The 25855-nt window shown below is 38.8% G+C and overlaps 2 protein-coding genes across 2 annotated transcripts in view; both read right to left on the bottom strand.

Annotated features, from left to right (window-relative positions):
• The window catches only part of TRIM37 (tripartite motif containing 37), an 87716-nt gene extending 84962 nt beyond the window's left edge, over window positions 1–2754 (bottom strand). The window contains exons 1-2 of the mRNA XM_024573289.3: window positions 2349–2754; window positions 580–681 (exon numbers count right to left, since the gene is read on the bottom strand). Of these exons, the coding sequence (XP_024429057.2) occupies window positions 580–681; window positions 2349–2369 (123 nt within the window). The 5' untranslated portion in view covers window positions 2370–2754. The remainder of the gene's footprint in view (window positions 1–579; window positions 682–2348) is intronic.
• An 881-nt stretch (window positions 2755–3635) lies between these two features.
• On the bottom strand, window positions 3636–25540 carry SKA2 (spindle and kinetochore associated complex subunit 2). The gene is made up of 4 exons (XM_024573239.3): window positions 25393–25540; window positions 17148–17234; window positions 11383–11559; window positions 3636–6004 (listed from the first exon to the last, which is right to left on the bottom strand). The coding sequence occupies exons 1-4, from the start codon at window positions 25423–25425 to the stop codon at window positions 5936–5938; spliced, it is 366 nt and encodes a 121-aa protein (XP_024429007.1). The 5' UTR covers window positions 25426–25540; the 3' UTR covers window positions 3636–5935.
• Between the last annotated feature and the right edge of the window lie 315 nt (window positions 25541–25855).

The raw sequence follows: 25855 nt of genomic DNA, 5'->3' as shown, positions 1-25855 counted from the left end.
CCTTATAATTTTTTTGAGCAGTTAACCTACATTCGACTTTTAAAGTCACTGGTTTATATTCATCCCTAAAGTCTCTTATAACTATAAGATTATGTGATTTTATTCTTTGCCTTTGAACCCATTACCAGCATTTTCTTTTTTTTGTCTGACCCACCAAACAAGTATAAACTCTCCCTCCTCTGAGTCTCACAGTATTTTGCTAGTGCCTCTTTATGAGGGCACACATTCTTCAACACAAACACAAAGTCCATTCTCTCATTAGATTCAAACTCCTTCAGGGCAGGCACTTCATCATTTATCTTCACATCCCTCAACCTCAAACCCGAGGCAGGCCAGCCCTTTGTAAGTCACTTGTTAAATGTGCGGTGATTTAGTAACACAAATATACTGAAATTACAGTGGGCTTCGGTTTCCAGACAAGTCATGGCAGTCATCACTTGGTGATTATTCATCTCCACAGTACTAAACAGTCTACACTGATGGTCTCCCTGTTAAGGAATATTCATTTAAGACATTTTAAAAGGGCACAAAATTTAAAATAAGAAAAAAATGAAGAAAATGGAAAAAAATACAACTTACCCTGATACAGCTAAAACAACAAAGCTTGGAGCAATGAGGACACAGGCGAGCATCTCGCAACTTCTCCATACAAATGAAACATCGGAAAACTTCAGCAATGCTCTGAAAATAATAAAAGATGTAAAGTCCACCAGACTGGACTACTGAATCAAGAGTAAAGGCATGCTTAAAGTAATTCACTCGACAACATCTTAGTTCATATCAGGACTTGGTTAGTCAGGTCCAGGGTATCCAAGAACATCTAAGCTTCACAATGTTTCTATTCTAAGGAAAGGATATGAAATGCAAACACACAGATTTTCACACATATATCTTCACTGAAGCGTTAATTATGATGGCAAGAATCTGGCTAGCCCAAATGTCCAAATATTAATTAAATTATCACAGTTAACATAAATTACGATGTAGTCACTGCAAATATTTCTTGAATTATTTAACAATACAGAGGTGGGGGGAAGCCTGCATTTAACGGAAAAAAAGTAGACTCTAAGATTAAAGGAACAATATGGACTTTTAACTTTTTCTGCAATCTCCCCAAGGGGGATGGATTATTTTTACAATTTTTTAAAAGTTTTAAAAAGAGATACATTTTAATACCAGTGTACTTTGATCAAGAAAGAAACGAACTCAGAATCCAGAAACCTAAACTTCTGCCCTGATGCTGCAAAGAAGTAGCTACTCATTTGAGCCTGAGATTCTGCCGCTATAGAGAATTTTGGTGGTTGCTCTACCAATGCTTCAGGAAGAAAAAAGATCATGTAAATAGAAGAAACAGTAGTTTCTTTGCAAGAAGCCTCCTATGCATCAGTTTAGGAAGTAACTGACAAGAAAACATATAATTATAGGTTATTAAGTATTTTAAGTTTACTATTACAGTACTCATTTATTTTTACTCCGTTCCAGGAGAATTAGACTCTCCTAGAACCAAGGTAAAGTTATCAAACCTTTATAATACCTTCACATGAAGAATCAAGAAGAAAATTACTCGAGTCAAATCATGATTCTGCAGGGCCAGAAAGAACCTGTGAGGTGCAGTGGCAGATGGGGGGCGGCGACGTGGGGGTGGACAATAAGGCCATTGGGTGAACTAGTTTCAAGTGGAGTGCCCTGGACCATCGCTGCCCTTACTAAAAAGCAAAGATCTATTTAATATTTGGAAGGTTCAAAATTAGACATTATACAATTATGTCCAATAACCAATCCGTTTTTTAATATTCCTAGTCTTTACGTAGATATCCCAACCATTTTAAATCACAGCTTCCAAGTGTCATATAAAAAGAATAAGTTGTTCTGACAACCTATAGCCAAGTTAAGATAGTAAAAATATATATTCTCATTCACAGGAAGGGCAAAAGTCTACAAAATGTACCGCTGGGAGGAATGATCATACACTCGGAGGGAGATCTGGATCCGCGCAGGAACTCGCCAGAACTGGTTGCGAGTGGTAGGGCACGTCCATCTAATGAATTTGCAGTTTTGCTCTGCACAGGCTGTAGTTTGCAAAAACCCTGTGGGGACTGAGTACCCGCGGAGACAACCTGAAAACGCCAGGATACGCACCACCTGACTGCGGGAACGGTCAGAGCGCAGGGACCAGAGGGCTGCATAGGCAGCACGGCGTGCTTAGCACCTGGACAGCCCTCTCCACAGCGGCAGCGGCGGAGTAGGGTGCTCTACCAGAGACAGGACTAGGGCAAGGCGACCCCATTAAAGAGCACTCAGCGGGTGGCGGGGGGAGAGTAACCACAAACCTCCGCAAGCCCCCTCACCTCCACACTCTGTTCATCCATTGCCTCCGAATCCCGGCGGGGCCCTCGGCGACCCACGGAGTCCGTGGTCTGACCTAGTAGATGACGGCCCGAGGTCGCCACTTCAAATTGCCGCGGAGACCCCAGCGCCCACGTTAGGAGGTTCCAACGACAGCCCCACTAGCGCGCCCCATCGCTCCGGCGCCAGCTACCCCCACTTCGCCATTTTTATCCGCGTGCCCGCCCTAGGGCGCAGTGGGAGGGCGAGCGGTGGCCGCAACTCCTTCCTCCCGGTTCAGCCGCCCGCGGAGGACCACGAGGTAGCGTTGGCCCACGTGACGCGAGCCGGCGGGCGCGCGCGTATCGAACTGCTGCAGAAACACCGCGGCGCTGGTCTCCAGCAAAGAAGGCGCTGCGGGGAATTCACAAACACCAACGGTAACCAGGGCAGCTGGAGGCGCGGCGCGCATGCGCGCAGGACGCAGCGTTAGGGGAGTGGGGCGGAGAGGCGGGCACCTAGTTCCCGCGGTGCGGGGGCGCACACGAGATTTGGCAGTTTGCTACTGCAGGGTTGCGTGCTTTCGACTCGAGCACAAAACGGGCAGCAGGGAGCGTGGCGATTGGGAGCGTCCTGCCCCTCGTGGTAGGGGCGGTGCCCCACCCATCTCAAACTTGCGCGCCAAAGAGCGGAGTCACCTGGGATGCCTGTGGGAAACGCACACTCCGGAGCCACTCCCTTAGGCATTCGGTCTCCGTGATTCTAGAGGCTTGGGCCGCAACAAATCCGCGTTTTTGACAACCACTCCCGGTGATTTTTGGCAGCAGGTGGTTTATGGCCCGCACTTTGTGAAACCGTGGTGCAGAGGTTTCCCGGCTAGTGGTTATTTTCTCTGGGAGGAAGCCCAGAGTCCCAGGTTCTTAAGGCTTCCACCCCGCCTGTCGAAGCGAAGCTCCAGACGGAAGCCTAGAGCAGTGTAGTTTCCTCTCTCGGGGGTGGTTCAACCGGACCACAAATTGTGTAGACGTAAGACCCACACCCTGTAGCCAGCATTTCTTGCCGCTGGAGGTGCACTGTCGCCATGAGACTGTACCAAGTGCAAATAGGTATAGGCTGTATCCAGCTATATTGGCGGCTGCTTTCTACAATTTTCTAGCATAGGAGATGTTTATTGCAGGAATTGAAGGTGATTCTTACCTTATTTTTCCGCGTATGATGTAGACTTTTGCCCAAATTTTTGAGGGTAAAATAAGAATGTACTGCATAGTACTAATTCTATATTTATATAAATGTTTTTAATTTTTATTTATGCTTATAAATTAAAAGTGTAAGTCGATAAAGCAATAACGATATCTGTACACAAAATACCCTGGAATATTATATTTAGTTTTGTTTCTAAATATAATTGATTTTCCTGAAAGTTTGGGCCAAAAACGTGGGTGTGCATTATACATGGTCGCACATTATGCAAGGCAAAATACGGCAATTTGAATTGATTTTTTTTCTTTCTGGTTTGTTCACAAACAGCTATTACACTTAGCCAAACCTAGAATGCATGTGTAGAGGATCAACAATAACCTTGAAAATTCTTGAATTTCAAAGCATGAACTTTTTTTAAAAAGATTTTATTCATTCATTGTCAGAGTGAGGGGAAGGGAAAAAGAGCGGAAGAGAAACTTCCACAGGCTGCCTCTTGCACACCCCCAGCTGGGAACCTGGCCCAATACCCAGGCAAGCACCCTGACCAGAATCTGAACCAGAGACCATGCAGTTTGGGGAATGATGCCCAACCCACTGAGCCACACCAGTCAGGCAGCATTTGGTCTTTCTTATAAGTAGTGGGCAACAATAATTTTTTAAAAAACTATATGAGCCATGGACAAAGATAACTTAGGAAGATTAAGCTGTGACTGGAAAATTCTTTCACCAAAAGTTATGTACAGGAACATCCTTAATATCAATTGCCTGAGTACCGAATAAAATTAATATCTGTTACAAAGGTGTGACTTATTTTTCTGTAATTTAAAAAAAGGGGGCACTTTCTGTTCTTGAAATATTTAAAATAGGACAATTTTAAGGTAGCTACTCTCCGAACCCTGTTTTCTCAGCTATATTGTAAGTTGGTCGATGGACAAATACGTTCTCGTAACAAATTTTTTAATTTATATGAAAGTATAATCCTATAACCTGCAGACCCAACATGTGATGCATTTTTCCTAGTCTTTTCAATGCCTCATTTTTATTACATATATGGAAAGATCATTTATCCTTCATTTTTATCTTTCAAAACCAAACACCATCTCATTGTGCTTCCAACCATCCAGGCACATAGAAGTTAAGTGATTTGCTCAGGGTCACAGCTGGAATTTAGAACCTGCTATTTACATCTCAGATACGATGTCAAAGCCCAATCTTCAAGACTGCAATATTTGCCTCCCCTTTTCCATTCAGCATTTCCCAGAACATTAACAGTAATAATTTATAGACAACTCTGACCTCTTATTGCATAGATACACCATGATTTACTTTCCTATTTGCCTGCTATTAGCCAGATGTGTGTATTGCTATTATAAATAAACCTGTGATTAACATTTGTATCAAAATCTGCCCCTACTATGGACAATTACCTTATTGTCAAGTTATTTTAAAAATAAGGAGCCCTGACCAGTGTTGGTTGGGCATCGTTCTTCAATGTGAAGGGTGGCCACATCAACTCCTAGTCAGGATATATGTCTGGGTTGTGGGTTCAGTCCCTGGTCAGGGCATGTGCAAGTGGCAACCAATTGATGTTTCTCTCCCCTCCTCTCTCTCTACAAATAAATAAATAAATACATACATACATACAAACACACACAAAACTGGCAAGTAGCAGTTGCCAGTGAGCTTATGATTTCATTTCTTAGCTTTCACATAAAATGAACAATTACAGTAATATAGGCTGAAGGAGAAGAAAGGTCACATTGAAATACAATAGGAACATCCTAAAAGAGCATTTGAAAGCAGAACTCATGCTGCTCAACATTAGCAAACAGAAGGAACAGGACAACATAAAAGTGAGGCTCTCACAGAAAAACTAGCTTATTACAAAAGTTAGGTTTTATGGGAGACTAGGTCACATAGCAGTCTCACTGATAATGTGACCACATCTTCAATCAAAATTTTCAAAAATAGAAAATTCTATAGTATGCATAATATATAACATAATACAAATATTTTTTCTATCTTTTAAAGCATGCTTATTCACATTTGACTGACTGATAGTACATAAACATTCTTTTACAATAGGCCAGGACATCGGTGTTACCCTGATTATACAAAAACAGATGCAAAATACTATTAACACTTTCCTGCAAATCCTGAAACTGCAAAACTAAGTGTGTGTGCATACATATATTGTTTAAATCCCTTTATTCCCATTCCATCCTTTTGGCATTCCATCTCTCAAGAGAAGAGATTCCCTTCTCTTGTGAAAGGTATCACTTTCTAGTCACCCAGGCCAACTCTTCTTCACCATACCCCACCTCTGGTCACCAAGTGCTAACAAGACATCTTCCTAAATCTCTGGAATTAATCTCTTCTCTATTAGAGTTCCCCTTTGCAAGTCCATTCTTCATAAGTCTGACATGTGAGATTTTAATTGTTGTACTGCAGTGTTCTCTTCTTCGGTCAGTGGTGACAGCTAGAAAACAAATAAAGTCTTTATTTCAAAAACCTTTAAAGGCTGCAAATAGAGTTTAATTTTAAAAAACCTTCACAGACTGTTAAATTAATTGTTCACTTCTTTATCACACCAATAAATGTGTTTCCATAAGCTCATACTATGTATGTGATCACAAATTTAGGAAAGCAGAGAAAAAATAGATTATTTGGCTATCTATATAAAATGTACTTTGATGTTTGAACTTCCAAAGAATTTGCAATTAAGTTGAAGAAGACCAGGAAATCAAACAATTTAAGGATTATAATTTAACAGAACCAAAGAAGTCATGTTTGCATGACACATTATAAAAGTATTTTGATAAAGAATGTGAACAAAAATAACCTGGAAGTTTCCTCAGAAGTAGAAACTTGGGCTAAATTTTGAAGGATAATTAAGATGCTTTGAGCTGCAAGTAACAGAAATACATTTCAAAATGGATAAATGATAAGAAAATATTATCTTTGCAAAATAAATACAGAAGGGGGCTGACTTCAGGGCTGGTTTATTCAGCAGCTCAGGAATATCAGGACTCTTTTTTCCATCTCATGGCTCTTATATCCTTGATGGCGGCTTTCTCCTCAAGCTGACAGGAAAATAGATCTAGCAGTGCTGGGCGTCACACCTATACAAAATGTTCAGAAGAAAAGTTTTCTCTTCCCACGGCACTCTCAGCTGCGAGGAAACTTGTCCTCACTTCCTACTTCCAGACTTCCCCTCCTCACACCTCGTTTCGGTTAAAAACCCATTCCTGAATCAAATTTAGTTAAAGGAAAATCCATTCCCCTTGCCAGTCAGGCACACACTGATGCTGAGGATAGTGCTGGTGTTACTGACCTCAGGCCTGAGGCTGTGAGGAATGGCACACCTCTCAAGAAAATCGGTCCTCTGTAAGGTAGGAAGGAAGAACAGATGCTGAGAAAACAACCCGCAAACAGTATTCACAAAAGCAGGTAGAAGCAAAAGCAAAGGGAAGAAGAGAAGCTGAAGGGAACTGGTAAAGGGTTTTTACACAGCACCAGCAAACAGGCTGGCTGAAACAAAGTGTTAAACGGGGAAATAATAGGAGGTAGAACCTAAAGAATCACTCAACTAGTTGCAAATCTGCCTAAATATATACAGTAGTGCCAAGATAATGGATGCCTAGAGATTTCTGAGCCCTATACATGCTATGTTGTTTCCTATACATATATATCTATGATAAAGCTTAATTTGTAAATAAGGCACAGTAAGAGATTAACAACAATAACCAATAATGAAACAATAATTATAACAATACACTGTAATAAAAGTAATGTGAATGTGGTCTATCTCAAAATATCTTATTGTGCTTGTACTCACTCCTTTCACTTAAAGGAAGCACTTTAAGCTTCGCTTTGGCATGTCCAAATTGCCAGCGTCACTACTTGCATTAAGTATTATACAACAAGGGTGACTTGCACACAAGGATTGCCATCCTGGGACGGTCGGTCTGATAACGGAGACAGCTAGAAAGGGACTGATAGGTGGGCAAGTAGCCTGTATAGTGTGTATACGCTGTGGTTTCCATCCCTGGGCAAAGCTGAGTGGGACTGCTCAAGATTTCATCACGCTAGTCAGAACAGCTTGAAATTTAAAATTTATGAATTGTTTATTTCCGGAATTTTCCAATTGATATTTTCGGACCACAGGTAACAAACTAGGGAAAGCAAACTGCGGATAAGGGGACTACTTTAGGCCATCTCTACAGACACTGCCAAATCTAGAACACCCCATATAACTACAGAATTAGAATCTCTAGGGCAGGGCTGTCCCACAGACCTGTCTGCGATGCTGGGAATATTCTGTATCTGCACTGTCCAATCAGTAGATATAGAACTGAATTTTTCATTTTATTTAATTACTCTAATTTTAATTTATATAGCCACATGTGGCTATTGAATAGCCCAGCTTGTTTGGCTGATCAAGCCAACATTTGCCCCAAATTCACATGGACTAAATGAAAAACAGTTATACACCTTACTGCAACTGAAATACTTAAGAGAATTTCCCTGTACTATGTAAAAAACCGGAAAATATTATTATTATGGCAAGCTTTTGCTCTCCACAAATCCATGTTGTTCTTTCTGATCACTGTTCAAGAGATTTCAAACCATCTATTTAATAAATCTTCAAGGAATTTTTCTAGTAATTAACCAGTTTAAGATTTTTAGAAATTTTTCTTCTTGAACACAAATGTTCTGCAGCATCAATGGAATACCACATAACTTTTAATGCCTTTTTTATTTTCTGTTTATTGCTATTTTTTGTTTTGGGGGGTTGTTTTGCTATTTTTCATTTTAGTACAAATTTAATCTTCTTAGTGTGTTTGGTGGTCACTTTCATAATTAAGTATATTTAAACCTCAATGACTTAATATCAAGTAAAAACATAAAATTAATATGTATTCCCTTCTACCTCTGCTGTTCTTATCTCCCTATTTATAATTTAATATTATTAATTCAAGTGCTCTTGAATTTTTGAATATTATCAATTCAAATATATTTTCTATCCTTCCAAATGAAAAACCTTGATAAAGGTCATAGCCTTGATTTTGTTTATAGACAACTTTTTTTAAATTTATTTTTTATTGATTTTAGAGAGGGGAAGGGAAAGAGAAACATCAATTTGTTGCTGCACTTTTTTATGCATTTACTGGTTGATTCTTGTATGTACCCTGACCAGGAATCAAACCTGCAACCTTGGCACATTGGGATGATGCTCTAACCAATTGAGCTACCCAGCCAGGGCTAGACAACTTTCTGTTGTTCATGAACAAAACAGCATTTGCCTTAAGTATACTTATCCCTTTCTCATTCTACATGTTCCCAAAATAATTTTAAAGACTCTTTTGGCTATTTGAAATTTCAGAAGACTCAGCTCAATCTAGTCTTTGGCTTCTTTTTTTTTTATTGTTGTTCACGGCTTCTTAACTATTTTCGCAATTCTGTCCCTATCACTGATATACCTCTTTTTATAGTTGAAATTCCTTTACAAGGTCTGCCTTGAATGTCCTTTAAACTGTGGGCTCATAGAACTATTTTTGGTTATACAACTCTCTACAGATGCCATTCCCTTCCATATTTCGATTGCAAAAATTTTCTCTGAACTTTCTACTACTACCTCGTTTGTTTTGTTTTGTTTTGTTTTAAATATGTTTTTTAAGATTTTATTTATTTATTTTAGAGAGAGGGGAAGGGAGGGAGAAAGAGGGAGAGAAACATCAATGTGTGGCTGCCTCTCATGTGGGCCCCACTGGGGACCAGGCCTACAACCCAGGCATGTGCCCTGACTGGGAATTGAACCAGTGACCCTTTGGTTCACAGCCCACACTCAATCCACTGAGATACACCAGCCAGGGCTACTACCTCGTTTTTAAACTAGTAAGCACATGACCCAGTTATCCAACATTTCCCAACTTGGCTATCGCTGATTCTAAAATAGGATCTCCTTTTTCAAGCTTTATAACTATCATTAAGTCATCTTTCCTTGTTTGTCATTGCCTGGGCCAAAGTAAAACTCCCTTAGCTTTCTACCTTTGATATAATTATTGCTCACTTAGATACTTCTTCTTTTAACTGAATGAAGACCTTTACAGATATTCAGATGATTGAAATCCCCTATCACTATCTAACTATTTTTCTGGACCACTTTGTAATCTCGGTCAGAAATATACCATCTCTGTATTGGATCAAGTGTGAAGAATTTTTAGGAAATATTCAGAATATCATTTTTCTCTTTGTTCACTTACCCAAATTTATTCTGTGCTTCAATAAATGTATGGATATATATATTTATTTATATATATTTATTTATATATATATAATGATATATACAACCAGGACTACACTTAATCTTTCTTTGAGATGTCCTTCGAACAAGTGTATGTGCTTCTGTTGTCAGGCTCCAAACATATACAATAAAAAATATGTGACTTGAGTTGTACATATGGTAAGTTATATACATACTTTTTCTGCATTCTATGTGTTAGCATGTGACACCACTCTTACTGTTGTTTTTTTCTTTTTAAATTTTTATTTAGATAGAGAGAGGAAGGGGATGGGGGGAGGGAGGGAGCGAGAGAGAGACAGAGAGAGACAGAGAGAGAGAGAGAGAGAGAGAGAGAGAGAGAGAGAGATTCATTATTCCACTCACTCATGCACTCACTAGCTGATTCTTATATGTGCTCTGACAGGGGCTGGAACCTGCAACTTTGGAGCATTGGGACTATGCTCCAACCAGCTGAGCTGCCCCCTTGCCAGGGCCACCCTTACTGTTTTAAATCCCTATTCCTTATTACCTCTGTGCCCTTTTTAATTGCTCTTCCCTCCTCCACTATTCATCTCCCCATGACATAACAGAAGCATCTAAGGTATAATTTTATATTTTTAACCAGGTATTATTTTCATTGGCAATATAAAGAATTCTTGATAAATTTGACCTGGGCAATCAACCTTTGAGATTTACTCTAGTTACAAGCCCATAAGTCAAGTATCTTACAACATAATTTAGTCCCGAGTTGGCAAATAAATACCATGATGCTGCCCCTAGTAGCACGCCCACAGCAGAGAGCTTTTGTGCCATGCCCAGACGCAACTCCTTAATATAGCACTCTAAGCAGCTATTACCAGCGAATTGATTGTAGTTGGCACCTGAGACAAAACATATTGGCCATCGTTTGTCCATATAATTAAGTTCTACCTATAATTCCATCTATATATAGTCTGTCTTTTCTTTCAAAAGCTCCCAACTTTGCCATAATCGTAAATGAAAACACTACCAAATCCTTCAGTTGACTATTCAAGATTTTAGTGTCTAGGTCAGTAGCTCACATTCCTCCTTTTTACTCTGACATATCTCAAGAGTTTTATAAATCAGTAATAGAGGCTCACAATTGTAAGGAATTTTACACTAAATGAGAAGGAGAGGAGGATGGGGAATGGAGGGAGAGAGGAAGGCCAGGCTTATCCAAGCTCACCAACCCCACTGAAGGAACAGAGAATTAAAAAAGAAATCACTGTTATAGAGGCTTTCCAGATTTCTCAGTCTCACTAGTTCTCATGAACCTATAGAGCTGGTAGATTTAAGAAGTATTACCTCCTTTTCTGCCATGACTACATAATCAAAGATAGCATACCTTTTAATGAACCATGCCATGTCCACTTGCTCATTTTAAAATAAAAGGAGATAATAAATTAAACGAGAATCAAGAAAATCTCATTTCTATCATCAGTTCAAACTAACTGCTGAATTTTAAAATGAAAGTTACTGAGGATTCATCTTTCAAAGCAACAATCAGAATAAAAACTTTAAAAATCCAACATGTCAACTGAAAACATTACCTCCAGGGCTGTCAGCTTTTGTAGTTCTTGTAGCGTGGCCATAGTCTTATTGAAAGTAGCACAAATGCGGCTCTTAGTCTCTTTCTGCTCGTCGGCAATTGGCTTAAAGCGTGCATGCAGAGTTTGATATCGAGACTTTATTGCTGACAATTCCTGTAAGAGTGTAACTGGATTTTTCTAGAACAGGGAAAAAATTAATATATATTAAATTGTGGAAATAAAAAACTAAGTTTCTTTTAAAATTGAAGTATATACAATACATTCTACCATCCACTTAATCAAACACTGTGAGTATTTTATTATGCAATTGTGTGACAAGGATGGAGAAGGGGACGAAAGAGGGAAGTAGAAGACTTAAATTCTATTCGCAAGGAATTTAAAGCCCAGGTACAGAAGTACAGCACAGGGAATATAGTCAATAATACTGTAATAACTGTGCATGGTGTCAGGGGGGCACTAGAGTTATCGTAAATTATAGAATTGTCTAACCACTACATTGTGCACCTGAAACTAATATAAAATAATACTGAATGTCAACTATAATTGAAAAATAAAAATTAAAAAAAAATAAAGCCTATGTATAGAAATAGCCCACAAAAAAGCAATATTAAACAGCAAATAAAGTCACTTTAAATGTGTAATATTTGATACATAGTTCACAACAATTAATTACATAGTATTTCTAAAATACAATTCTAAATGCTATTCAGAAGATTAAAGGGCTATATTAATTTGTTGTTAAAGAATAAGACAACTTGAAACCACTTGTAAAACTCTTAAACACAATGCCATGGGGCTAAAGTGTGTATAAATGCCAATTCATTGACTTCACTATATAAAATTCATGCCAACTCAAGCAACTATATTTACATATTAAATTGGTTTTTCAAACTCTTTTTGGAATATAACCACTATTCTATAAAAGACATTTCATTTTAACTGAGTCCGTTCTGCCACTTGGTACTTCCTTCCATTCCCTGATGGTTCCTTAGCACACTCTTCAAAACTAGCTATTCCAAACTTTCTCCACTCCCTCAATTTCCATCTACTCCTTCCTGCCATAAGACCTTATCAACTGCTTCACCGAGAAGGCAGAAAACATCTGATAAAAACTCCATCTTCCTGGCACTGGATCCCAAAATGAAAACATCTATGGACGCTCTCATCCATATTCAACCCCCTAACACTATCACTATTGTTGTTTCTTCTCATTTCTTCCATAATCTTACCTTTCCTATTATTTCAATAACCTTTTCAATACCCTTTGTAGAGACTTCCAGTACATATAAGTAAGTCTTCCCAACACTGAGGGAAAAACTAACTCCTTCTCTTGACTCTGTTGTCACTTCAAAACCAGTTTCATTTCTCTCACTCCATTTGCCATTAACCTTTGAGGTCGTATAATATAATTCCTCAGTTTAACATACCGATGGACTAGTATTCTTTGCCAAATTATTTTAAATAATTTAAAGGTCAGGTTTACCCTATAGAATAAAATTTTAATAACCCTCTTCCTTTTTTAAGTTTTGTAAATTAATTTTTATTGATTTTTAGAGAGAGAGAGGAAGAGGGTGAGATAGAGAAACATCAATTTGTTGTTCCCTTTGTTCATGCATTCATTGGTCTGTTCTTGTATGTGCCCTGACCTGGGATCAAACCCACAATCTTGGTGTACTAGGACAATGCTCTAACCAACTGAGCTACCTGGCCAGGGCCTTAAAATGAAGTCGTGATTTCCATAAAACTATATCATCTTGATTGCCTTCCTACTGTATATCTCCTTCACAGACCCTACATCATGGCCATAGGCAGAGACTCAGTTCATGGCCCTCTACTCCCCTCTTCCTTGGAGATTTTTCTGTAAGCTTTTGATGATGGAAATGGTAAAAAAATAATAATAATAAAGTTAAAATAAAATAAAATAAATTCCAACAGGAAGGAATAAGAACAAAAAAATCTAAGTTAAAGACTGCTAAAATAGTTCTGCAGAAAGTGATCAAGACCTATGGCATGAGCATTACAAGTAGGAAAGTGACAGAAGACAGATAGCATGGAAAAAAAACTCTGATTGGCATGTTTGACATGGGCGAAGAAATAATACACAACACCAACAGTAGAGTGAGCTGCCTTTTGGTGTTATCTACTCAATACACACCCACAATGACATGGAGACCTGTCCTCTCACTTTTAGCAGTACATTTCCCATCATGTTCGTAGATTCTGGACGTCGTATTGGATAAAAGATCTCCAGTAGAAAAACTGGAAAAATACAGTTTAAAAAAAATCCTAAAATGTAGGTAGCAGGGGGGTGAAGGTGGGGGTGGGGGAAGTACATAAAAATGAAAATAGAAAAGATAGGAAAAATAGAGGCTAGATCCAGGAGGTCCTATATCTCACTAATAGTAAAAGCCATAAAAGAGGATTTATTTTCTTATGAGTATACTGAGTAAGAAAATATATAAAACTTCAGATCCATACATTTTCAGGTTTAAAGAGCCCCACCGAGTGACAGCATAATTAATGAAAAGACCTATACTGTAACTATAAAATAAATTTCACAGAACAGATAAAATATTCTCTAAGTTCCAAGAGAGATGGGGGGAGAATAGAATAAGGAGGAACACGTACACAAAGGATCAGAAATTAGAATGGCATCTATTTCTCAGCAAGAACACTGGAAGCTAAAAAACCATAAAGCAATAATGTTAAAATTAAGAGAAAATAATCTCCGATCCAGAATTTCATCTTCAACCAAACCATCTCTTAACTAAAGGGTTAAATAAGGCTTAAATAAAGATATTTGTACACATTTGATATCTCAAAAAGTTAACCTTTTGTGTATTCTTCCTCAAAAATCTTCTAAAGGATATGCTTCACCCAATGAAGGAAATAAACCAAAGAAGAATGAAACATGTGATCCAAACTAGGAGAAAAACAAAGGAAATTACAGAAATGATGGTAAAGAAATCCCAGAAACACAGCCGTGCAGGGGCCTGCTAAGCGGGTCAGATTGGTGCAGAGAGATAGCACAAGAAGGGTTGTGGAAGAAAATGGGAAAAAAATGAAACTAAGGGATCATGTGATGTGCCTGACAATGTTAACAAGAGTCTTACAGTTCTGTTAGGAAAGTCTGAGGCTGAATTAATGATAAATGCACAGGAAAACTAAACAAATTGAAGAAAAAAAGAAAAAAATTATTAGATTCAGAAAAATATGTTGTGTAAGAAAGAAAAAGCAAATATAGCATACTATGACTTAGATAAGAGCAGTATTCGCAGAGTCATAACTACTGTGGTCTGAATGTATCCTTCCAAAATTCATTGCTTAAAACCTAACCCCCATGGAGATGGAATTAGAAGGTAGGACCTTCAGGAGGTGATTAAGTCAGAGTGATCAAGAACGGAATTAATGCTCTGATAAAAGAGGCCTCAGAGAGATCTTTCCCCTCTGCCATGTGAGGATATAATCAAAAGTCTACAACCAAGAGAAGAGGGCCTACTGACACTTTGATCTTGGACTTCTGTTATTTACCTGGGGCCCAGTTGGAGGTATTTTGTTATAACAGCCCAAAGACTCAGGTATATGTACAACCACGTACAATAGCATTATTCACAATATCCAAAAGATGGAAGCCGCCCAAGTGTCCACTGACAGATGAGTGGATAAATAAAATGTGGTACATACAGACAATGGAATATTATCCAGCCTTAAAAAGGAAATTCTGATACATACTACATCCTAGATGAATGTTGAGGACATTACGCTAATTAAAATAAGCCATCACAAAAGGACAAATATTGTATGAGTCCACTTTTTAATGTACCATCAGTAGTCAAGTTCATAGAGATAAAAAGTAGAATGGTGACTGCCAGGGGTTGGCGGGAGGAGGAAATGGGGGAGTTATTGTTTAATGGATACACAGTTTTGGTTTGGAAAGATGAAAAGTTCTGGAGGTGGATGGTGGTAATGGTTGCATTTAATGTGAATGTACTTAATACCACTTAAAAATGGTTGAAATTGTAAATTTTGTTATGCATATTCTACCACGAGAAAAAAAAAAAGCTACGAATGTAAAATGGTGTAACTGCTTTGGAAAATAATAGGCAGTTCCTCAAAGTATTAAGGGTAGTTACCATGTGGTCAGCAATTCTACTCTTAGGTATATACCCAAGGAAAATGAATGCAAATGTCCACACAAAAACCTATACATTAATGTTTAGAGTGGCATTATCATAGTAGCCAAAAGAAGGAAATAACCAAATGTCTCATGAATACATGAGAAAATGTGGTATAGCTATGCAGTGAAATATTATTCAGCTATAAAAAAGAATAAAGTACTGATTCATGCTACAGCATGGATGAACCTCTAAAATGCAAAAAAGAATGTGATTCTATTCACATGAAATATTCAGACAGCAAATCTAGAGACAGAAAGTAGATTAGTGGTTGCTAGGAGCTGGCCAGGGGTGGGGTTGGGGAGTGACTGCTGATGGCCATTTAAAAAATCACTGAATTGTATACTTTAGAAGGATGAATTTTACAGTATGTGAATTATGGCTCAATAAAGGTATTTTTAAAACAAGTTGTAGAAGAGAAAAAAACCTGGAAGTGGAACAAAAATGAGAGAGGGGAAGTGGGAGCACCATACGAAATGCCTTCCACAAAGTACTTGAAAGACACTGACTCGGATGAGTCCTTTGGCCAGTCATTTGGTGGTAACACTGGACCAGAATTGGTCGGCTGTTCCTCAGTCAGAGAGAAAAGAGGAGAAAAACAAAGAAAAAGCTAAGTCAGTTAAGGAGCTAGAATAGTCCTAGTAAGGAACTAGAATGTTCAGTAAAAACTAAACCTTCACAGTGCTTTACCAGTTTTATATAAAATGTTATTTTAATTTGTACTTCCACTCAATCAAAAAATTTTAATTGTATGAATTTTTTTAAAAACTGTAAAATATGATATTTCTTGTCTTCTGCTAAGTGCTATCAAAGATAAACACTAATGATTCAAGTGGTAAGTAAATGTTAACAGACAATGTTTAAAAACTGTTTCTTTTCAGCCCTGGCTGGTGTGGCTCAGTGGAGTGAGTGCCAGCCTATGAACCAAAGGGTCATTGGTTCGATTCCCAGTCAGGGCACATGCCTGGGTTGTAGACCAGGCCCCCAAACCAGGGGTGCATGAGAGGCAACCACACATTAATGTTTCTCTCCCTCTCTTTTCTCCCTCCCTTCCCCTCTCTCTAAAAAGAAATAAAATCTTTAAAAAAACACCTGGTTGCTTTCCTCTCCATGGGTATGTAGTTATTTCATATAAACAGAGCTAGTATTTCTAAATCAACCTAAACTTAGAATAACTAACTACATAAATATAAGTAAAAATCACAGTTCACATAACAAATGTAACAGTGTATCATCATCTTCAGAGACTGTCATTATTGCCAGGATATCTCCCCTCTTATTCAAGGACTGCCTTACTATAGTCAGCTATATGCTCTCTCGCAATGTCAGAGGCTTCCACGATGGTTCGTATCTCCTGACTCAATAATTATTTTTTAAGGGTTAAAAAAAAAGTAGCCACAAATTTCCTTGACTCTGGGTACAATAGTATGTTCTAGTATCCTGTGACAAAGTGTCCAACATAAAAAGATTTTAAGATTCTATAAATTTAGTACTTGACACTATAACTGTTATAATCACTATTACTAGAAATATTATCAGAAAATCGTTAATAAAATATTCTGTTAAAAAGACACTGATTTTGCAGATTACCTCGCCTGCTGAATCAGGATGATTAGTCTTGATTTCATATTCCAGCCTGAATTGAATGTAATCCAGGTCAGAGTCAGCTTTCTGGAACTAAAAAATCAGCATAAATCATCATTTTGTGAACCGAAGGCATATTAATAATAAACATAATATTGCAACATTTTTTTCTTTTCTCTTTATATATTTTAGTATTTTAATAATGTGATATATAACTCATTTTGAAAAAAGGAAATAAAAAAGTATAAAAAACCTCTATGGCCTATAATATCCAGGTTCTATTAAAATATTTAAAAACTAGTTAGCATTTTGAAAATCATTTCTCTATGCATCTCTGTTAGATTTTGAGCCAATATATAGATACCAAGAAGCCACTGTCGTACATTAATACAAGAACTAATAATGTCTTCAAGAATTCCCTAGGGTCGCTGACACGCTCGTCACTTAGGCAGTGGGTTTCTACCTTTGGTGTGTGGTTTCAAGCTAAAACACAGAACATATTTATTTTCAGGAATATTCAGTTTCCATTATCTGCAACCCCATTAACCAAAAAAACTACAGAGATACGCCCACAGACCAAAATTAGAGAGCTTAGAGTCACAAATTATACAAGGAAAGCTACAGACCCCACAGAAATAGCAGTCTGAATAACCCCACTTTATTGAACCAAGGTCCTAGCATGGACCCTTCACTGTAAGAGAAAAAAGGGGAAATCTGCCACAGGCCGAAAATATACATGTGTGTACATATAGAAAAGTTGGAAAGGATATTGAACACAGTGTTAGAAGTGGCTTATGTCTGAATGTGGTTAATCTATAAACTATTCTTAACTTTTGGAAATTGTGTGTCTTTTACATGCATGATCTTAAGGCAGGGACTGCCTTGACTTTATCAGGGAAACATCTGGGTTTATAATAGAAGGCAAAACATGATTTCCTCAGGGAAATTGCCTATATTCCTAGCCTACAGCCTAGGAGACTGCTCTGGGGAAAAGTTCAGACCTTACTATGAAGCTAAGCTCTGACCTAAAAATTGGTTCTTGAAGTTTTGAACCCTTAGTGGAAACAATAAAAACTTAAAAAAAAAAAAAACACACCATCTTCTTATAATATATTAAAATTTTCCTTCTTCTAATATATTAAATTTTGACATGAGTGTCAGATTTTAATGTTTCATATTGTAAACTAGTTTCTATTTCTTTTCTTCCTGAACAAAGACAGTTGTTGCTTCAGTTTCAGCTACATAGTTTCTGCAGCCTGCCCATTGTTCTTCCCAAACACCAAAACCCTACAAGTAATGTTGCACTACTCAGAACTATTTACACAGCAGAGACAATATCCATAGGGTTCTAGGATCTGGTGATAGATAGGAAATTTTTTAGTTACAGGTAGGAAATTTACTGACCAATTATGATAGTCTCCAAAACTCATTAGTGTCTGATCAAGGAACAAAGGGATGATGACAAACTTCATTCACAGCCCTCCTCAGTTATAACTTAGCTTCTTGGAGTGCTTGTAAACAGTGAGGTTGCTGTTTAGTTAACTTTAGCTACCTCTCTTATTTTTAGGAGCATCAGAACATTATAAGTAAAACTAGAGAATTTTTTAAAGTCCAAGACATTCATATTTCAGAAACCAGTTTTCTTCAAAATCAGTGATAAAAGAGGATAAGGTTTATACCAGTCCTAAGAGTAATAAATAAAATATGCAGTTTAGCTGGGAAAAGTCCATGGAAATCAATGTTAGATCCCTAAAGAGAGACAAATTACATTCTGCTAATTGGACATCCTTGGAAACAGAATGGGACTAGGAAAAGGAATAGTTTAGGAAGTAATTTTGATTTTTAGAAAGCATACTACATATTTAATAAATGTGTAATATTCTGTTATATTAATCTTTATTGTGACCAGCTAAAGACTTTAAGTAAATGACATGTTGTTTTACATACCACTCAACTATTTGGCAACAAGAAACAAATATAATTGCAGTCCAATTTAAAAACATCTCCTTTTTTACAAACAACCCATAGCTTCTCACTGCCACTGTAGTGCGCCTTTCAAAAGGACCAGTGCTCTTAAAGCTCCAAACATCCTCGTGTGAAAGAGCTTGTCTCAACAGCATCAAACCACAGGAAAATTAGGGGGAAAAATATGATGGTCTTGTCTATGGTGAGAAGAGTTAGTAGAGGTATATTCTGGACTCAGCCAGGGTTAGAAATGCATTTACCATAGAAACATTGTTTTAAGAGAGAATTAGGTATCTTAATATTCCTATATGTAGATTAGCTATATTACTAACCAAAGAATCTTAAAGCACACATTTCCTTACATTCTTCTCTATCTCCAATGCAGATTTAAAAACACCTTTATCAACTCACATTTTATTTTGTTTATAGCTCCAGCCTACCATTGCGGAGAGTAGGACCAATAAAATGGCATTGGTCCAGTCAAAAGAACAAAGTACATAAAACAAAATGCAGTCACTTATGTCAACCATGATGGCTGCCAGTCAGCAAGGACACTTTGGTTAAAGAGGGAAACTACCTAAGTCACGCTAGATACATCTGGTAAGGAGATACACCTATGATATCCGCACACGTGAACAGAACAGCCCCATTTGCAGAGGGGGACCACCCATAGATAGGCTCCTGGGCAAATTCCCCACTTGCCGTCAGGGGTGTCGAGGCATTTATCAAGAGACCCAGAAGGGTGGAGTACACCACTTTCAAGGTATAACTGAGGCAGGCTCCAGACCACTGCTGAGACAGCCGAGCTCCACACACCAGAGCGCTGCTCCACACCACACTGATCTCGCTTGGCATTACCGCCAGAGGCTCTGCCCTGCTGGACTGCGGACTTCGTCTGCCCTGCTGCCCACCTGGCTCAAGATCTTTACTTGCAAGATGCTGACAATTCCCTTGCCCACTGTGCTGTCTACCAGACCTGCAGACTGAGACTATGGGACTCGAGTTCATTATTCCCCATTGATGGCTCTGTGTGTGTGTGTGTGTGTGTGTGTGTTATATTCCTCTTAGATTGTTAGTGTGAGTAGGATATTAACGTATATTGATGCTCTACTTTGAGTGAACCTGCATTCAATAAAAGCTGAGCGAATAGCATTGTTACCTTGTGTGACTCTTGTCTATTCCTGGGTGCCGGGCTGTTCAGTAGGTGGCTAGCCAAACAGTTGCCCGGCTGACTTATAAGAAAGACTAAATGCCATGAACATATGCTCGTGACAACCATTTCATGTAATATATTATAATTATAATTGTTTGCATGGTACGCCCACCAGTTGATTCCACATTTCTTGCTGGCAAGAGCTCGATCTTTCATGTTTGTATCCCTAGTTTTTAATAAACAGCCTAATGCTCAATGACAAAAGGTAATACATAGATGAAAGAACTTTCATCCATTTGAAATAACAAACAGCCTGGGAACCCAACCACCCTTAATGCCTGTTTTAAGAATAAATATTTCAAGCTCCCTACAAGTTGAAGGCCACCTCTAATATCTGCACAATCACAATTGTTTTTTGTATATTTCTACTGGAGTGTTGACTGTTACCCACTTTCTTCCAGGTAGAACAAATACATGTTTATGCTTGTCTGAACCAGATGAGCGGTAATATACACAAGCACCAGGTTACGGGCATGCTATTTCAGGCATATAGCAACATCAAAGCAGAACACAGTGGGCAGAAGCTTCAGGGTCATCAGTTTCTAATTTGCAGGCATTTATGAAACAATGGTTAGGGTAGTGCAAATGAGCTCCTGCCAGTAAAAGACTGGTTTTATCAGTAGTAGTCTATTAAATTTCTTAAAACTTTCAGTATCCTACTTATCTATGTTAATTGTGCCATAGACACCTAATGGACTACAGGGATAGACTTTCATAACATATTAAACAAACCTGTTTTAGAAAAAGTAAAGAGGCCCTGGCTGGTGTGGCTCAGTGGATTGAGCGCTGGCCTGCGAACCAAAGGGTCAACAGTTTGATTCCCAACCAGGGCACATTCCTGGGTTGCAGGCCAGGTCCCCAGCAGGGGGCACGTGAGAGGCAACCACACATTGATGTTTCTTTCCCTCTCTTTCTCCTTCCCTTCCCCTCTCTCTAAATATAAATAAATAAAATATTTTAAAAAAAAGATTAGTGATGTGTAGGCACTTAATTTCAAACCACTTCAACCTCTGAATAGCAGATGTTCTTAGCAAGTGACCCATGATCTTACAGCGGGCAAGGATCTATAAACCTTAGCTAATAATTAGCAAGTTTATGTATCTGTATACACTTTGCTAATGAGATGGAGCGCCCCTAAAGATCCATAGTCTAAAGAAAAATAAAAATAAAAACCATCACTTTAAGAAGAGGTTTACTCAGATGCCGCAAAACCTGGGAGCATGGTGGACTCCCAGCCCTAAGACCATCTCATCCTCCTTCTCTAACCCACAGATGGTTCTTACAGGGATATAGGAAGAGGAGGGCTTTGTTCTCCTAACCAATTTTCTTTCTAGCTTTTGGCATGCTCAATGTAAGATCCTCCCTCTGCAACCACCTTGGCCAATGGGGAAGACTCCCCAGCGCTATTATTGTCTACTCAGGGGTGTCCAACTTGTGCCCCCCCCCCCATGCAGCCCAGGATGGCTGTGAATGTGGCCCAACATAAAATTGTAAATTGACTTAAAACATTTTGAGATTTTTTTTGTGATTACATGTTGCAATGTATTTAATGTGCGGCCCAAGACAACTCTTCTTCTTCCAGTGTGGCCCGGTGATGCCAAACCAGATTTGCCAAAGCCTATCCAAATCTGTCAGAGAAAGAAGCAAATTACGAAGTACTACTCGTTTAAATTAGCCACAACAAATTGACCGATAAAAATTATTCTCTCGATGCATTACAACAGTGAGTTTTTAATTAGCTAAAAACATTTTTTCAAATTATAACTTTTTAAAATACTTTTGGTACTAAAATTTTTTATAATAAAAAATAAAAGTTCTCAGCAACAAAGATTTCAGTAAATTACTCACAGACACTGAAGATGTAAGGCAAGAGTCAACATTCTGGTGTGGATCCTGCTTTCAGATGCTTTGACAATACTATTGCACTGCTAGTGTATAAAGTACAGTAGTGCAATAAAGTCAGAGCATTCGTTAGCAGTACGGTGAAGAAAGGAACACAAAAGCATCTTGCATCAGTTGAAGGCTCAATGAGAAAAGAATTTAAAGAACTACCATTTTGCACAGAAGACATGCAAACCCTAAAAACATATCAATGTTAAAAAAAAAAAGAATCGGACTCCCATATCAAAGTGATATTTTTTGATGACTAATCTATGATTAATATTGAAATAGGAATATGCATATTGATATAGAAAGGAATTTTGTAAATATGTCCTAAGCTTTACAAGTTATTAACATGGGCAATGTTAATACCTTAGGACTGGTTTTAACAAAACTGGTTGTAATTACTACAAGGGGCCAAGTTGCGAAAAATATTTCTGTTCTGCTGAGATAGGTTGGGTAGTTCCTCCATAATGATTAACTGCCACATAAAGCAAGTCTTTTGAATATGAACATCAAAGAAGAAAAATAAAAAGTAAAATAATGTTTCCCAATCTCTATATACCCAATCTATCTCTGGAATTTAAACTACAATACAAAAAGCACTTACCCATCTTAGGGCTTTTTATCTAGAGTTTCCAGACTTCAGGGACTCAATGTGTCCTAACATAACACCCTTAGCCCTACCTAACTGAATATTATAAAAGAGAATTTTAAATTTGCAGGTATCCCCTAAAACATCTTACACATAGGAGGAAATCATCTCCCTTTCTTTCAAACCTAAAATCAGAGAAAGTAATAATGGGATAATGTGGGGGAGGGGTATCCAAGATGTAAAGATTTATGTACCAGGTTTCCTTGAATTCAAGCCAATTAACATCCTAACCTTCTAACTGGTAAGAAACCATTCAAAAGTCAGATGTAAGCCCAGAAATAGACAAATACCCCTGATTAAGTGAAGGAAAAAAGTTAGAGAACAAAGATTACAATACACAGTAAGGTTTTTCCTCCAGTAGTAATGTTGATGGATGCAAATATACTTTCCACTATTTTCATTAACCTTCCCTCAAATGGTCCAGTTCAGCTACTAGTTGGATTGAGCCTAGGAAGAAATGAACTCAAATTCAGGATAGCTGGGACTTGAGTGTTTTGAACTCAAATCCTGGCCCACAGAATTCAGATATCAGAATATTTCAACTAAAAATCAGAAGGTTTGTACCAAAAATGATTTACCTTTAGAATCTTAGAAACTAAACTGTTCACAACGCAAAGAATTTAAGAAGACCTGCTTTCTTCTCTTTCCTCTCTTAAAAAGATTGTTCTAAAAACTATGCCATCATTCAAATATCTAAAAATTGAGTCTGGCTATCTCATAATTTTCTAAAACTTACTTTTCAAGATGTACATTTAATCATTTTCCCCTGAAAATAAAATATGTTCAATCTAAAAAAAAATTCCTCTCGGAATATTGACTCAATATATGGCAAAGTCCAGAAAAGACTTAATTGGTACCTCAAAATGAAACAGCCAACTTCAGAGGGAAAAAACTGTTAAAAGCAAAACTAGTATCATTTTGCATCTCACAATTAGGCAGAAGTATGGATCTGGAGGGAGGAATTCAGAATGGGGGAGAAGGGCCAGACAATATTAGCATTTATGCCTGTTGATGGATTCAAACTACTACAATACTTTAACTTTTTTCTTGTTAAGACAGCTAATGATAAAAATAACAAAACTTTGAACTGAAAGTTCGTTATTACAGGTTTGGAAAGCTGCAGAAAATCCTTCTCTGCCATTTCTCTTCCTCCCTATCTCCAAACACGCCCCCCCACCCCAAGAAAATTAACTTAAAACACTAGGAACAACTGAAAGTTCAAATCGAATTTGTATATGAGGCACTTAAAATTCATTAATACATCAGAGGAAAATAGTAAGTTATAGCAAGGTCCCATATTTTCTGGGGGTGGGAATGGGGCGAGGATGGTGTTCAGTTTCTTCCAGGGTCATTGCACGTGCAGATGTTAACGTGACCCAAGATTCAGCCTGAAGAGAGCAGCACAGCCACAAATGATACCAAGGAGTACTGCCTGGAAGTGGCAAGGGGAGGAGGGGGGATGGAGGGTGAAGGATGTTGACTTCTTAATCTTATTTTCCTTTAACGAAAAACCGACAGGAGGTCAATAACGAGTGAGTCCTCGAAATTCCACGTTTTAAAGAAAACCAACCCAATTAAAAAAAAAAAAAAAAAAAAAAAGCTGGCAACGCAAAGGGGAAAAGGACTGAAGGTAAAACTAGGGAACTAAGAAGATGAGAAAAAAGCGCGGGCGATCAAGCTAGCAGCTAGTGGTCCAGGGACGGAAGGGAGGGGATAAAGAGGACAAGTGAGAGAAGGATCCATAGAAGAAAATTAGGACAGCTCTCCAGCTTGGCGCCCTCGTGCAGGCCAGGCAGCAGCGGGAGTCCTTTCCAATTATTCGCCCCCGCCCCCCACTTTCACAAATGAATGAAAACTAGGCAACTCGAGCAGAGTGCCTTCCTCGCCCCAATCCCGCCCGTGCTCCAGGAAAGGAACTCAGGGTTCAGGTGCCCGTCGCTCGCGTCCCCACCCAAGGACTGCCTGCCCCCTTTGGGCCCAACAGAAACTGGTCTAGGGGCTTTCTCGGCCGCTAGTAAGTTGAGCACGCAAGTCTAACATCCTTTCTCAGACTTCCAAGCCTGCCTTGGAAGAGTCGAACAGTTCAGCCTTGAAGGGATTTCTCTCCGCCACACTCGGTTTATCCCCACCCAACCCCACCCTCCACCCCCTTTTTCTGGAGTGTGAACGACCTCTCCCCTTCTTGGGGCGTTTTGGGACCATTCCAGTCACATCTTTTTGGTGTTAATACAAACGTCTACACCAGCTACAGCTTCATGAGGGGCGGAAAGGTGAGGGCAAGGAACAAAAAATTCCAATGGCCCCACACCCTCAGCATCTCCCGCCATTTCCCTCACCAGTTTCCCGGATGTAACCCCTTCCCCCGCGGCGGTTAAAAAACCAGGCGGCGGCGACTCCCTTTGGTGCAGGGGGAGGGAACTCAGATCTGGTCCAGCCTCTGCCGCCCAGGGTTTCCGGCGACTCCAAATTGCGTCCTACTTTGGAGGCCATTGGGGAAAAATAAACCAGCCAGTAGATCTCCTTCACTTTACACTCACCATCAATTCCAGCTTATCGACCTCCTCCTCCATGTTGAATAGTTGACATTCCTCAGGCCGCGGCACCGCTTAAGCCGCAAACCATACTAGCACTGAGGGTCCCTATTGGACAGCTGTCACTCAACATCTTGCACTCATTGGCTCCTCCGCTTGACCCGCGCCCGCCCATTGGCGACTAGGTAACGCCTTTCCTCTTGAAACACGTTTTCCTATTGGGCAAAGACACAAAACGCCTCGGAAAGATTGGCTGCCGTACTCTTACTTTTTTCCATTGGTTGCACCCTCATATCTACTTTCAATTTCATAGTTAGGGCTCAGCAGAGAAGATTGTGATTGGTGCAAAAGGGGAAAAAGAGCCAACCAATTACAAAAAGGCTTCCACAAACGACAAAAGGGAAGTGACACACCTTCTTTCCTCTCCTCCTCCTCCCCTCGCTCCCGCCTTCTCCTTATTCATACCAGA

Source organism: Desmodus rotundus, chromosome 9, assembly GCF_022682495.2.
Source record: "Desmodus rotundus isolate HL8 chromosome 9, HLdesRot8A.1, whole genome shotgun sequence".
Classification (NCBI taxonomy): domain Eukaryota; kingdom Metazoa; phylum Chordata; class Mammalia; order Chiroptera; family Phyllostomidae; genus Desmodus; species Desmodus rotundus.
The sequence above is the reverse complement of the archived record's forward strand: the minus strand, read 5'-3'. Positions and strand labels throughout refer to the sequence as shown.

What these genes read in the sequence shown, in the direction of transcription:
- SKA2 (XM_024573239.3), bottom strand. Translation starts at nt 25,425, where the DNA reads ATGGAGGAGGAGGTCGATAAGCTGGAATTGATG. An exon ending in ATCCTGATTCAGCAGGCGAG is followed by an intron (nt 11,560 to 17,147) that starts GTAATCTGCAAA and finishes TCCCTGTTCTAG; the next exon opens with AAAAATCCAGTTACACTCTT. An exon ending in AAAAGCTGACAGCCCTGGAG is followed by an intron (nt 6,005 to 11,382) that starts GTAATGTTTTCA and finishes TTTGTTTTCTAG; the next exon opens with CTGTCACCACTGACCGAAGA.